This window comes from Molothrus ater, chromosome 4 (genome assembly GCF_012460135.2).
Source record: "Molothrus ater isolate BHLD 08-10-18 breed brown headed cowbird chromosome 4, BPBGC_Mater_1.1, whole genome shotgun sequence".
NCBI classification, from domain to species: domain Eukaryota; kingdom Metazoa; phylum Chordata; class Aves; order Passeriformes; family Icteridae; genus Molothrus; species Molothrus ater.
Window position 1 is genome coordinate 22,853,745 of NC_050481.2, and position 12,984 is coordinate 22,866,728.

General features: G+C 36.8%; 1 protein-coding gene across 2 annotated transcripts in view; it reads left to right on the forward strand.

The window, feature by feature from the left end:
* Positions 1-12,984, forward strand: part of RAP1GDS1 (Rap1 GTPase-GDP dissociation stimulator 1) — a 92,527-nt gene that overhangs the window by 58,166 nt on the left and 21,377 nt on the right. Inside the window, exon 5 of one of the 2 annotated variants that reach the window (XM_036381837.2) lies at positions 6,646-6,792. The exons of the other annotated variant lie outside the window; for it this stretch is intronic. Coding sequence (XP_036237730.1) covers positions 6,646-6,792 — 147 coding nt within the window. The remainder of the gene's footprint in view (positions 1-6,645; positions 6,793-12,984) is intronic. 2 annotated transcript variants of the gene reach the window in all.

Below are 12,984 nucleotides of genomic sequence, written 5' to 3' on the forward strand. Positions count from 1 at the left end.
GCACTGACCCCACACCCAGACTTGCCTTAGCTGTTTGTAGATCCCAGATCCACTTATTACTTTTTCAATTCTTGGAATAATTGTCCTTCTTTTTCTAGCAGGGAAAGAAAAGTACCCTGGTAGAATCCACAAACATGCTTTAAGGTTGATTCTTTTGCTTTTGTTTTATTTTCTCCTTCTTGGGCTTTTCCCAACCTATTCCAAATCCCCATGGGTTTCACACCTTCTGGGAGGACAGCTCCTCTGGCTGCTTTGTGGAGACCCACAGCTCATTTGGGCTCCTCTCAGTAGCAGCCAGCAGCACACCCCTGTTCTACACCATGACTGTGACCATGCCATGCTCACTTCACACCCTTCCTCTTGGAGAGTTTGAAGCTGAGAGACAACATTGCACTGCAGGCCTGGGAGTAGGAATTCTAAATAAATTGTGGTGTGTGGGTCTATTCTGTTAATAACAAGAGATTCTATAAATGCTTTTTTTCCAGTGTAGAAAAACTGCCTGCTGTTTTACTGTGTAATTGGGTTCCATGATTTATTTTGTGCTGTATGAAATACTAAGATGGCTTCAGCTCTGACTTACTCTCATAAACCTAGAGTAATTTGTTTGACTGCAATGGAATTACTAAGGAGTTTCATAGAGTTATAAAATCAACTGAAGAGTCTGCTGTAAGCATATTGTATATAAAAAGGAAGGCAAAGCTACATTCAGTTTTGAGGACCTTTACCTGACTTCAGTATATCTACATAGAACATTCTCTTCTTCTCTAAGTTGGCTTCTTTAATTTCAAACAGAATTCGGTAGCAGTAATTACTACATTTTAATTACACATTGAAGTATCCTTGGAATTCAGAGCAAATTACTTGCCAATACTGAGTGTAGTAGTGTTGTATGTCTTGCTGCTGATAAAAACATTTCTGCTGCTGTATTAGAATATCAGATCCACTAGTAGCATTTGACTGGAAGTAAAGTATTGAAGTCTTGAGCAGTAAATTCATCACTGTTCTTTTGTCTGAAATAAGAAACAAATTATTTTTCTTGTATTAATATGACATAAGAGGAATATGACTAAGAAGCAAATGTTAATGAATTCTGGTCTTGAATCCAGCTTGCATTTGACTGCTACCTCAGCACAGCATTAGGGAGATTTCAATACCTGCACACTTACCTTTCCCTTCAAATGTTCTGCCAAGCTCCTGACTCTGTAGACAAAAGAAATCATGAAAGAGATTACGGCTTGATGGCACTGATATCCTGTGGTCCACACATTGAACATATTATGAAGAGTCTACCAAAAATATCCCTAGATTTCTGTTTGGATACATTTAAAAATTGTATTTGTTTGTTAGTATAAACTAATTGCATAAGAGGGCCAATACACTGCTGCATCAGTTGTCATCAGCCAAAAAAATTGCTGGCAACAGTTTTATCCAAAAAGATCAACTCTGCCTATTTTCAGTCCTCGAAGGGGCTGTTTAAAAGATAATGTTCTCCTAGTTTACTGTTTACATATGTATTATTTTAGCAATTATTCTAAAAGAATAACTTATCAAACAGTACCTTCAATGCTTACCCTTAGGGCTAAGGATAGCTGCCAGCCTTTTAAGATGAACTGACTACAGGACAGTTCTGTTATCTGAAGCAAACATAACTAATTCAAGATTGTTTCTTTCTTTATAAAGCAAAACTTTTAAGATTATGTTGATTGATTTTAACCAGTAAGCAAATAAAACAAAACAGTATTTCTGGTAATCAGCATTATAATTCCTAAAGGAATTAATAAAGGAAAGGGAAGTTGCAGTACAAGACAGAGCAATTCCAAAAATTATCTTTCAAATTATTAAAGCGTGAATCTCAAAATACAGTATTGCTGTGTAATGTCCCTCTTAGACATTGCACAGAAGATATGGAAAAAGCAGCAAACAAAGGTAGTGTGGTATAATCACATGAAGCTTTCTTTCCTTGAAAAATAAAATTAATGAAATGCTACTGTGTGTGTTGTGTAACAGGGTTGTGGTCTGTAGTCATGCAGTCAGAGACCTGACAGGGGCAGTGACCAAAAAGCATACACAAACCAGACTGAGATAAAAAGTAGAGTCAAGTGTTAAAACTGAATGACAGAATTGTGTGGAAAGTTTTAATCTTACAGTGTTCAGGCAGGGAAAGAAAAGGTGAAGTCCAGTTTATCTAAGTGGCAGTATTTTTCTAGTGTCTACATAGGTAATGTCATTTACACTAGCTCAAGGTTTGCCATTGCTTTTTGAATATTTCCTTTCTTTTTTTCCACATGTGACCAGGATTTTTTTCCTTTGGAGTTCTACTCCTGCAGTTTTTTCCTTACACATGTTTGTAATATTTGTCACATCATAATTTCTTTGAAGCAGCCAGTTTGCTATCAGACCATTATGGTTTCAGGTGAAAGAATAAGCAGCAGGAGCAAATGAGCGCCTCACCACAAAGGTCTTGCAGAGAGGACCTAATTAAAAAACAGGGGAAAATAAAAATAGAACACGTAGAAAGAAGAGTCCCTCCAACCCCCCAACTTGGGCTAATGTAGATTAGTTTTTCTTTTTTTAATTAAGAAAAGCAAGAAAGAGTTATCTGTAAAGCACTGTCCAATCTAAGCAATATTTTGGTCAAAAAATGCAGGATTGTAGCTAAAAGCAATAACAATGAAGTAATTAAAGTAAGATGGCAGTATGTCACTTAAATGATTTGATCATTACACAAGTAAAAAGAATTTTAAAATAAACACTGTATTTTTCCCATGTCACCCAAATTTGCTGTCTTAGCAATTTGGTTTATACAAATCAGGGACCTTGATCATTCTGATGATCTTTTCCTCCCTGACTTGCACCATTTATACCAATGCAACTATTTAAACCAATAAACTTGTGCAGAACATGAACTGGGGAAAGGATAATTCAGGTATCCAGTTGCAAGACAAAACTAGAACATTTCAAAGTATAAATCTGATACTTAAAGCCCAAAAGCTTATTTTTAGGAAATGCCATCAAATTATTTTCTAGCTGATCATCTGAAAAATGGGTGTATTTTTTAAGCCTAAATATTTTCTGATATCTCTTTCTATTATGGCACAGCCTTTTTTCCTGACTTAGATTTTTTTTTCTTGTTAACATTTGTGACTTAATGATTTGTTTTAGGGCTTGGTGAATTAGGGAAAAAAACTCGAGGGAAAGTGATGCAAATGGCTTGGGAAAAGTAAATTGAAACTACTCTAAATGCTGCATTGTTAAGATTTAACAATCCCATATATTAAAAAAGTTTGGTGTTGACTTTGGGCAGGGTTGAGCAACAGAAAGATTTGACAAGACTATTCATAGAGGGAATGTCAACAGTTACAGTAATTTGATAATCCACTTAAAACCCTTTTTTTGCATAGAACTCCTTTGAACAACTCAGGATAGAAAAAGGGACTGTACTAATTCTTAGAGACAGTTGTGTTGAATTGGGCTAGAGAATATTGTGAAGTAATAACTCATCCTGTAATAAATCTTACTGTACATTTTACAGGGAAAAGAATCTGTCTGGTTTCTCAGGTTCTCATTCTGGCATCTTTAGACTGCATTACATGTACTTAAAAAAAGCTATACAGCAGCATTGCCCTTTGTGAGCTGCAGAGAAGCATTTTTAAGCAGAAATGTGAATGCTGTCATTCAACTGTTCAATCACTGCTCTCATAGGAATAGAAAATGTTTATTTAAAAAGGTCACAGGGAAAAAAATTCAACACAGCTTCTGGGAGGCCTGGAATCACGTTAAGTGTGGGAGTTCATAGAGCTGCTGAACTGCAAGGTAATAGTTGGATTGAGAACAAGACTCAGCATGTTGGGGGCTTGTTTTGACTGTAAATGATCTGGAGTTTGATGAGTATTCTAGTGTGCAAAATCTGTTCCTTAGCGACAGAGGACTAGTGAGAAGCGAGTTGGTGAAATGCACACGAAGCATTCTGAGTCAGGACTACACTTTCTGCTTGGGGATGCTGCAGAGTGTCACAGCAGTGCTGGCAGTGGGTAGGCTGGACCTTCAGGGTTTTCCTCCGACATCTGGCACAGGATTCTTTGTGGCCTTGCACTAATGAGCTGAGTTAATCCTCTTGGGCAAAGAAGGCAGCACCAGGAGATCCTAATTATAGCACTCACCCAGGTCTATTCTTTACTCAGCTGCCTGGGGCAGAGAAGCAGCTCCAGCAGGGGAAAGAGGGAGAGCAACAAACTCAGTTATGGCATCTCCTTTACAAGTCTGCCAGCATATGCAGTCCTGTCAAAGGCTGGCTCTTACAGCCTGCCACCTTCTGAGGTTCATTTGTAACTAACTTTTTGAGTGTACCATAAGGCCAGACATTTCTTGGAGTGAGATTTGTTTCTGAATCTTCCTGCTTTACTTTTGCTGTCTGTACAGCAGAAGCTGGTGATCTGTTTACTTAACAAAAACATTGTGTGGATAAGAGTTTTGTCATGTATTTGAAGTGAGAGACTGTGCAGCAGTTTTTAACAAACCAGAGATATTTGAATTTAAAGGATACATGACTTAAATTTTTCATAAAATATTATCACACAGTAATTTTCAGTAGAGTTCTGCCAAATTCTGCCCAGGTAAGGAACTTGGCTTGTAACTATCTTTTTTTTTGTGTTTTAACACTTGTTTCCAAACATTCACCAAACTCTACCTTTCTATTATACTTTGCTTACATATTTTACATGTAGTTCATCAACATCAAGACACCGAGTTGAGCTTGACATGTGATTCTTACCTGAATTTATCATCTTTGTTTGTTGATTTAAGTTGCATGATTGAAGATCACATTCAGTCCATCTGATCCAGAATCAGTGATTCAGTTTCATTTTGCATACCTGTTTTGATTCACAGAACAGATGAGTTAAATACAAAATCATGTATTTACATAAATTTTCTAGTAAAAAATACCAGATGAGGATAAATAAAGCAGAATGCTTGAATATTCCAACCCAAATTACTTTTTATTCTCTGCTGATTTGGTACATGTAAGCACTGAGTCTAAGCACCTGACTATATTGTTTCACTGTATTTTGATGTAGGACTTCCTTTTGTTTCAGCATTACAGCTATGTTTGTTATGGCATCAAGGATCTGAGAAATTTCTTTTCTGTTTGTCCTTTTTTTAATAGTTGCTACTTGACACAGAGTCCTACCTTGAATTTAACTGCTTAATAGATTATAATTTCTCCTTTTTCAAAATGAACTAGACATGCCAGCAGCAAAACACAGTTTTTTGACAACCTGATCCTGTCCAAGGTGGAAACAGTCATGGCAGTGAATTTATTCTGCAAAATTCTTTCTACTTTGCTAATAATTTAAGACCTGCCAAGAATTACCCTTCCTTCAGCTCCATTCAGCAAATTTTCTGAAGTCCTTATATGCAATACTTAGAATCCTGTTCTTTATATATAGTATAAGGGGTATATAAAGTTCATGAATGGTATTAACAAGAACTGGAAGATTTAGAAGTTTCTTTTTGCAGAGCAGTGGAACACTTTACAGTGGAAGATCATATTATAAATGTGCACAGCCTTGGGTTTCATGCTGAATATGTTGCAGAATGATGAAAACTTGGTGCTTGACCTGCACATATGATGGGGAGAGAGAGGAGGGATGGTAGAGTGTGAATAACAAGGAGAAGAGGAGATTTGCTTTGGGGCCATGAAGAAATTGAGGAGAGGGCGTTATTTTTTCTTATATTGCAAAACTTTAGAGAGTCCCTCCTCCTTTTCCCCCCAAGGTTTTGTTTTCATCCAGATTTTCCAGCTGATTCCAGTGATAGCTCACATGGAAATCTCTCCTTTTGGAAGCCCTGGAATTTAGTTTATTGACTGTTGTCTATTGCTTATTGCTTACTGCTGGGGAAGGAAGCAGTATTGATGATTACTGTAATATAAGGCCTATTTTTCCTTTATTCCTATACTGTTGTGTCAAATCTGATTTGTTGTATAGGAAGAGTTCCATACAAAGATTATGATGTGTTATTTACAACCCTTCAGAACATTGTAGTCTTTTATAGATGCAGAGTAAATTTTTCTTTTAGCCATACAAAAAGTATCTGATAGTGGCATTAAATTTCAGCTACAGAAGTGCAGAGAACATGCTGTGTGGCAGACTGAGTGCATGAATAATTGCCACTGGGAACTAGCACCTCTGTCTGCTTTGTCCATTTTATTCCTCTTTTTGTTTTTAAGTAATGCAAGCAATTTATTTTCTGTATTTCAATTTCTTGATCTGTGTAACAGCAAGAGTAATTTACCTGTATATGGACTAAGCTGTGTCAAGTGCTCAGAACCTCCCTCTGGCAATACTGAGTGCATCTTCAGACTATTATTTATCAGCTCCAGCAGCTCTGCCTCAAACACTGAACTCCTCTACAAAGGTATTAGTGCCAAGTGCTTAATCCTTTTTGTTGTAGGTGTTTAACTTTCCTAGCTCTGTTGCACTAAAAATTGGCCCTCAGGCATCTCTCTAGATGAATTTGACAACCCTGGTGGAATGACTTCACTCTGTTTAAAAGCTTCATTTTGTATGATTACTGTTACATTTGGGATTCGACGGTGGGGATTGGTTTCATTTTTTTTTTTTAATGTAACTCTTTGTTTTACAGATGAGGGCAGGAACGCAGTTGACCATGCAGGTGGTGCACATATTGTAGTAGACCATTTAAGGTCACTGTGCAGTAAAACAGATCCAGCCAGTGAGAAGCTCTTGACTGTCTTTTGTGGCATGCTGATGAACTATAGCAATGAGAATGGTAAACAAAACCGAAAGTTTGCTTTATGTCTACCAGGAGAACAACCACAACAAAAAAAGATAAAAAGTTAAAATCATCTGTAGGTTTACATTGTGGATGCTTAACACTAAGTTATTCTGATGAGATCAGGGACCTAATTCACATATACAATTTTCTGTTTCAGTAAAATTATGTTCCCAAAAATACTAGATATATTCCTGACACAATTCCATATAACATAAATTGTGTGAAGTTTTAAGATCAGCATCTGGAATTTACTTCTTTGTCTAAAAGCAAAGCATAAAGATGCTTCACACAGATTTACAGAAGCTAATTAGAAGGCTACATTAAGTCCTCTCTCAAATAGTATCAACATCATAAGACTAATTTGTTTTAGATGTTCAGTGTTGTTAATTATTTAAGGGTGTATATGCCAAACAGTTCTCCTTGTGAAATCTATGTAAAACCGTATGTTACATTGTTCTAAAATAAATGGGAAATCATTTATTGGTATGTTCAACACTGTTCCGTGTCTACAAATTATGTTTATGTTCATCATCCCATTAAGTGGAGATGTTTAGGGACTGGGACAAAAACATGAGAGTATATTAAATGAGAAACCCTTGACCAATGAGAGTAACACAATAGCATTCTACATTAGTTCTACAAACTAGTACCTAGCATGCTTCTGCACGCAAGTGTTTTAATGTGCCAAAATATATTTACAGTATTCACACATTTTCAAGTTTTCAAAATGAAAATAGGAATACATTAGGAAGGCTACAGAGAGGCTGTTCTCCTGACTTGCAATGGCACAGATTACAAATACAGTTAATAATTATATTGTTTTACATTTCCTAAATTGCAGTGTTTCATCTTAGGAACAAATATCTTCTTTATTATTTACTCACCATTTCCTGAAGGAAAGCACTTGCTAACTCACTTTCCAATCCTACGTCCCCAAAACATTTCTACTTTACAGGATGGTCCATAGGCTTTATTGTATACATTTTTAATCTGCTTTATGATCTCTTCTAGCATAGTTTCCACATGTGTTTTCTGTGCCATCTCTCTGGAGATCTCAGCTCTTTGTGTTACTCATCCAGCTCCAAATATAACTGTTGTATGTGTCTCATCTCCTTCACTTGTTCTTACATTGGGTTTTTTCCTCCTCTTTTCTTTGTATTATGTAAGAATTCTTGTTTACAGTACTTCTTCCATCTTCTCTATATAGCAGCTTTCTAGTTCCTTCATTTCATAGAGTTTCCAGGAATTGTTTTGCTTGACCACTTTGCATGAGTATCACATTTATTCTATTTCATCGTGTTAACTCAGTACTTTTCTTTGTTACAATATTTGGAGCAAATATATATTCTCACCTCTAAGCTACCAGAATGCTCTGTATTAATTAAGACTAATGAGCATACAGTAGACTTGGTAGCTCAAGACAGATGAATCTAGAAGCAATGTGTAGAGATACTGTTATCAGTTTTGCTTCAGTGACCAAGCTCCCAGCAGATCTTCTCTAGGAAAACTAATTATGAGATAAATCTCCCAAACAAGCAGCTTCTGAACAGCTTAACTGTTAGGAACATTGAATAAATGACTCATTCCATCTAGTAAGAGAGCTTATTCTGATGCAATCAATAAAGCAGTTGTGTGGTTCAGTGACAGCCAGGAGGATTCACTAGCTGCTCTCCTCTCTGCTAAAGGACATCTTTCATCTCACACTATTCACAGGAGCCACTGAAGCAGTGTCAGAAGTGAGAAATGCAGGAGTATTAGAAGCTCTTCGATCAGGGTGCTCACCAGCCCTGTGTTCTACCATCAGGGAGGAGTGCTGGGAGTTTACCAAACCTCCACATTACCCCACACACCTGGTTGTCTCCATGAGGAAGGGTCCCTTTTGTAGGAACCCAGCTCATGTTTGGCCCAGCATTCATGGGTAGACTGTGTAAGATTCGTGTCCTCTAGATTTGTGTCCTTCAGCACCTTCATAAAATGTGGCATCCTGATGTTAAATCATACAACTGCTGAGCCTTTCTTATTTTCACAAATTGTGAATTTGCTCACTGACTGGGGCAACCATTAAATTAAACCTCAAATAATATGACAAATCAATATTAAAAAAAAAAAGAAAAGTGATTTAGAGGACTAAATTATTAGAAGAAAATTTAGTGTCCATACCTGTAGCATGTGAATATAGAATCAGGTAGTTGACCTCTCTTGCCAGTTTTAAGAGTCACAAGAACAATTGGACTGTAATTGTGAGCTGGTCTAAAAATATCACCTGTGGGCCACCGTGAATTTTCAGGACAGCAGTCAGTGTCATCTAGGAGCCTGAGTCAACCACACACTTCCATGCATTGCAGCAGTAGGTGAATAATATTCTGACTAAATGCAGTTCTTTGCTAACCTGTTAAACATCAAAACAGAGATTGCCCTGACAGTTAATTGTAGACACAACTTAGTGAATACCATTTTTGGGATTTACTTGCAAAGGTTTGATCCCAGCTACTTACAAAGAAGATAAAACACTGCACTGGTTTTGCTGAAGGATGAGCAATAAGGGATTGCAGTCTAGAGTCACAGATTTCTTTGTCCGTAGTTATGGAAACCAATTGGACAAAAATAAAAGAAAATATATTAGGGAAGGAAGAAGTGTTTCAGTCTTTGAAATAGCACTTCTACATTCTCTTTTCATGTTTCTACAATCTTTTCCAGCTTGGCATGCTGTGTTAAAAAGTTACAGGTGGGGACTTGGAAGACTTCTTTAACTGCTCTTAATGACTTGCACTCTTTTAATTTGTACTAGCTATCCAGATAAGGACCGTTACAGCACAGTTGGTTCTTAGTTGCATCTAATTATCTGTGAGCACCCTAATATTTTCTAATCATCAGCATTTTATGAGCAAAAGACTATATAAATTGTCGTAGTTGATTCCAAACGTTTTGCCATTCCCAGTCAGCTAATTGCCCTCTTTTTCCAATAGCTACTACTTTATTATTAGTAACTATCAACTGCTTTATTTTTTTAAACATGAGAGACTCAGTCTGGAGTACTTTAAGGGATTTATCACATATGAGTTTTACAAAAAAGGCAACTAAGGAGCAGCTACAAGGAAGACTTCTTTTCCTAAACAGAACAAATTAATGGAGCATTCTTCTATCTCATCCAGTTTCTGGACACTCAGCTTGAAATTGTAACTCCAGTTATAACAGTGTTGTCTAAGCTTTAAAAATAGGAATCCTTTTACAAGGTTCTTGTGTCACCTGCTTGTGTTCAGGAATTATTTTTGCTTACTGTCTCTCAATTCTTTCTTTGCTTCCTTGGTATCTTATCATTTCAATAGTAACTACAATTGTTAAGACAACAAACTCAAACTTTGGCATTTCTTGCAGCTCTTTTAAGCTTAAAAAAAAGTGCTGATATTTAATTGCACCGCTAGAAATTAGAGGGTTTTTTTCTGATGGAAAACATCCCTTTGCCTTCAGCCCAGGTTATCTCAACCCTTTTGTCATAATTTTATTTTACTATCCAAATTCAATCAGACACAAATAGCTCATCCCTGCTTTCAGTTATTAGCTTCTGTGTAGCCAATAATCTGCTTGAGAGCAAGAAGCAAAGCAGGCTTGGATAAAGAGGGGAAAACTAATAACTAATCTAATAAAACTAACAATTATATGCAAACACTCATGTAAAAGAGTTATAAATATGAATGGTTATTCTGCAGATCCCATAATCCTGTGAGGCAAGACTTTTTGCAAGTAAATGGGATCAGTCCATAAATTGTCTCTCGAGATCTCTAAAACAAACCAGGAAGGCTTTTCAAGAACATGCAGAAATTATGGAAGAACTAGGCCAATTGGCATATTAGATAGTCAAATTGGACATCAGGAGTTAACTGGAGACAGTATGCATGTGTGAAAGTATACGTACATTTACATATGTGAGCATATATATGTAGATAAAAATAATTACCTTTATAGATTGCTGCCTCATTTCATTTCATAGCAAACTTCAGTCTGTCGAGATTGTCTTTCCTTCAGCACCTTTGTAAAATGTGACATCCTGAAGTTAAATCATACAACTGCTGAGCCTTTCTTATTCTCACAAAACTCTTAGCAACTGGAATGAATGTTGGTGTCTGATGTGCACTGTTGACCATCTGCAGAAGCTATGTAAATATGCAAGAAATGAAAGGCAGATTTATGGCACCATTATTATGGTCTGACTGCAATATTTCAGTAATGCTTCCTCCTAAGACTTACCTTTGCTAATTTTCATGCTTGTCATTTTGTTTCATTTACACCACAGCTAGAGATGCCTAGCATGCTCAAGACCTAAATATACTGAATTTCAAAGTAACCTAAAGTATGCAAAAGCAGATAAAAGTATGTTCCCTACCACAGTGAGATAATCAATAGAATCACTTTTATGTTCTGTCATGATTTAACATAGCTGTGGGGATTGCAAGCAGGTTTCTCTAGAGTATGAAATTATGCCATCAATTTCTACAAAACCAGTTTTCCTTCAGTATTATAATCACAGTTATTGATGGGACACAAATGATGAGGTGTTTTCTGAAACTCTTTCAAAATCATGAATTAGCCTAAATCAGCATTTTTAACTAAAATGTCCCCAATAAAGTTCTCAATTTGGGATATTCTCCTCAGATCTTACTCTTTGGAGTTTCCATGTGTGTCACCGAAGGACATGGAGCCATTGAAATTCAAGTTTTAGGTAGGTAATTCTTTGTGCTGGCGCATGTATTGATTGCCTTTTATCTACCTGTATATGCATCTGTACAGCATCACTGTCAGTGCTTTTCAACCCAAAAGAACACACAGACATAGTGCAACACATGATAGCAGTGTAAATTGTGGTTTTAAGTCATAAATTCAGGAGAGGCATTCAGTTTTTCATGCTTCCTGCTCTCTGTGCATAAAGTTCTGCTTAGGAAGTGGACAGAAGTGCTGTTTCATCCTGAAACAACGTTGCCTGGCATCACGGCTCACTTTAGTCCTGTGTCAGGCAACTGATTGTAGGATGGATGCATGTTTCCCCAAAATGGTCTCCTGCTCTAGTGGGGCATTTACAATTTCTGCAGTGAAAGGCCAAGATACACAATTAGTCCAAGTTACCTAGTCTGAGGTTTTCCTAGGGCAGAGAGAGAACTGCTGGCAGTTCCTCCAGCTGAGACTGAACCACTTGGATATTTTTAATTTATCTGAAATAAAAAGTGCTGTGGGTCTCCATACCAGTGAGATGCCTGATACTTTTCTCTTATATGCTTAATAGACTTTGCTAGAGAAAGAGCCTCCTGTTGGTGATAATGACAGATGTAAATGTCAGGTCTAGAATTTGTATGGCAAGCCCAGGCTTAAGTTTAAACATTGCAAATAGCTGCTGGCAGCCTTTTATTTTCAAAGGTCTTGCTTCCTTTGTGACTCACAGGGTTGCCCTGTCTTTGTCAAAGGAGAAAAATTAAAGTTTTAAATTAACACTTACTGCTGTTAAGGCAATGTTTACCTTATTGTCAATTCCTGTGATGCCATTCTTATCACTGTAGATATTTCCTGCACTCAGATGTCATCCTTCTACTCTGGGAAAATCAGACTGTTTTGGAGTCTGGTATAATACCTGACATTTGACCCAATACAATTATTCTTTTTTAGAGTATGACTTTTTTCATTTTTTTAGTTTGGAAATTCTAGAGGTCCTTTAGTGAGTGCACTCCGTGCTCTCTTGAACAATGATATATCTTTCTATCTGACTCTTAAGATTCCTATTTCCTTTCAAAGATTATGTGGTTTCCCTCCATGCTTTTTATATATTTTGTATTAAGAAAGAGACAGCAGAACTAAAAACCTGCTGAAAATGGAGAGTTTATGCTTCTGATGTTGGAATGAAGTCCACAGAGATTGTCTCTTTATCCATTACAGTTGGATAAAGAGATTTTTAGAGTGACTAAAGGTATAGTCTAGTAACAAAACAATTTCTTTCCAAATAATTTTCTATGGCATTTGTGGTTTGTGTCTTTGTTCTCCCACTCTCCATGACGACCAGTTTTCCTTCAGAATTTTTAAGTGTTTACAGGGGACAATCACAAACCAAGGACAAAAACAGATTATTTACCAGTAACTTGAGTTCTCCTACACAACAATTTTCTCTGTAGAACCATTCCATCTCCCTCTCTCCCCAGGTTTCCT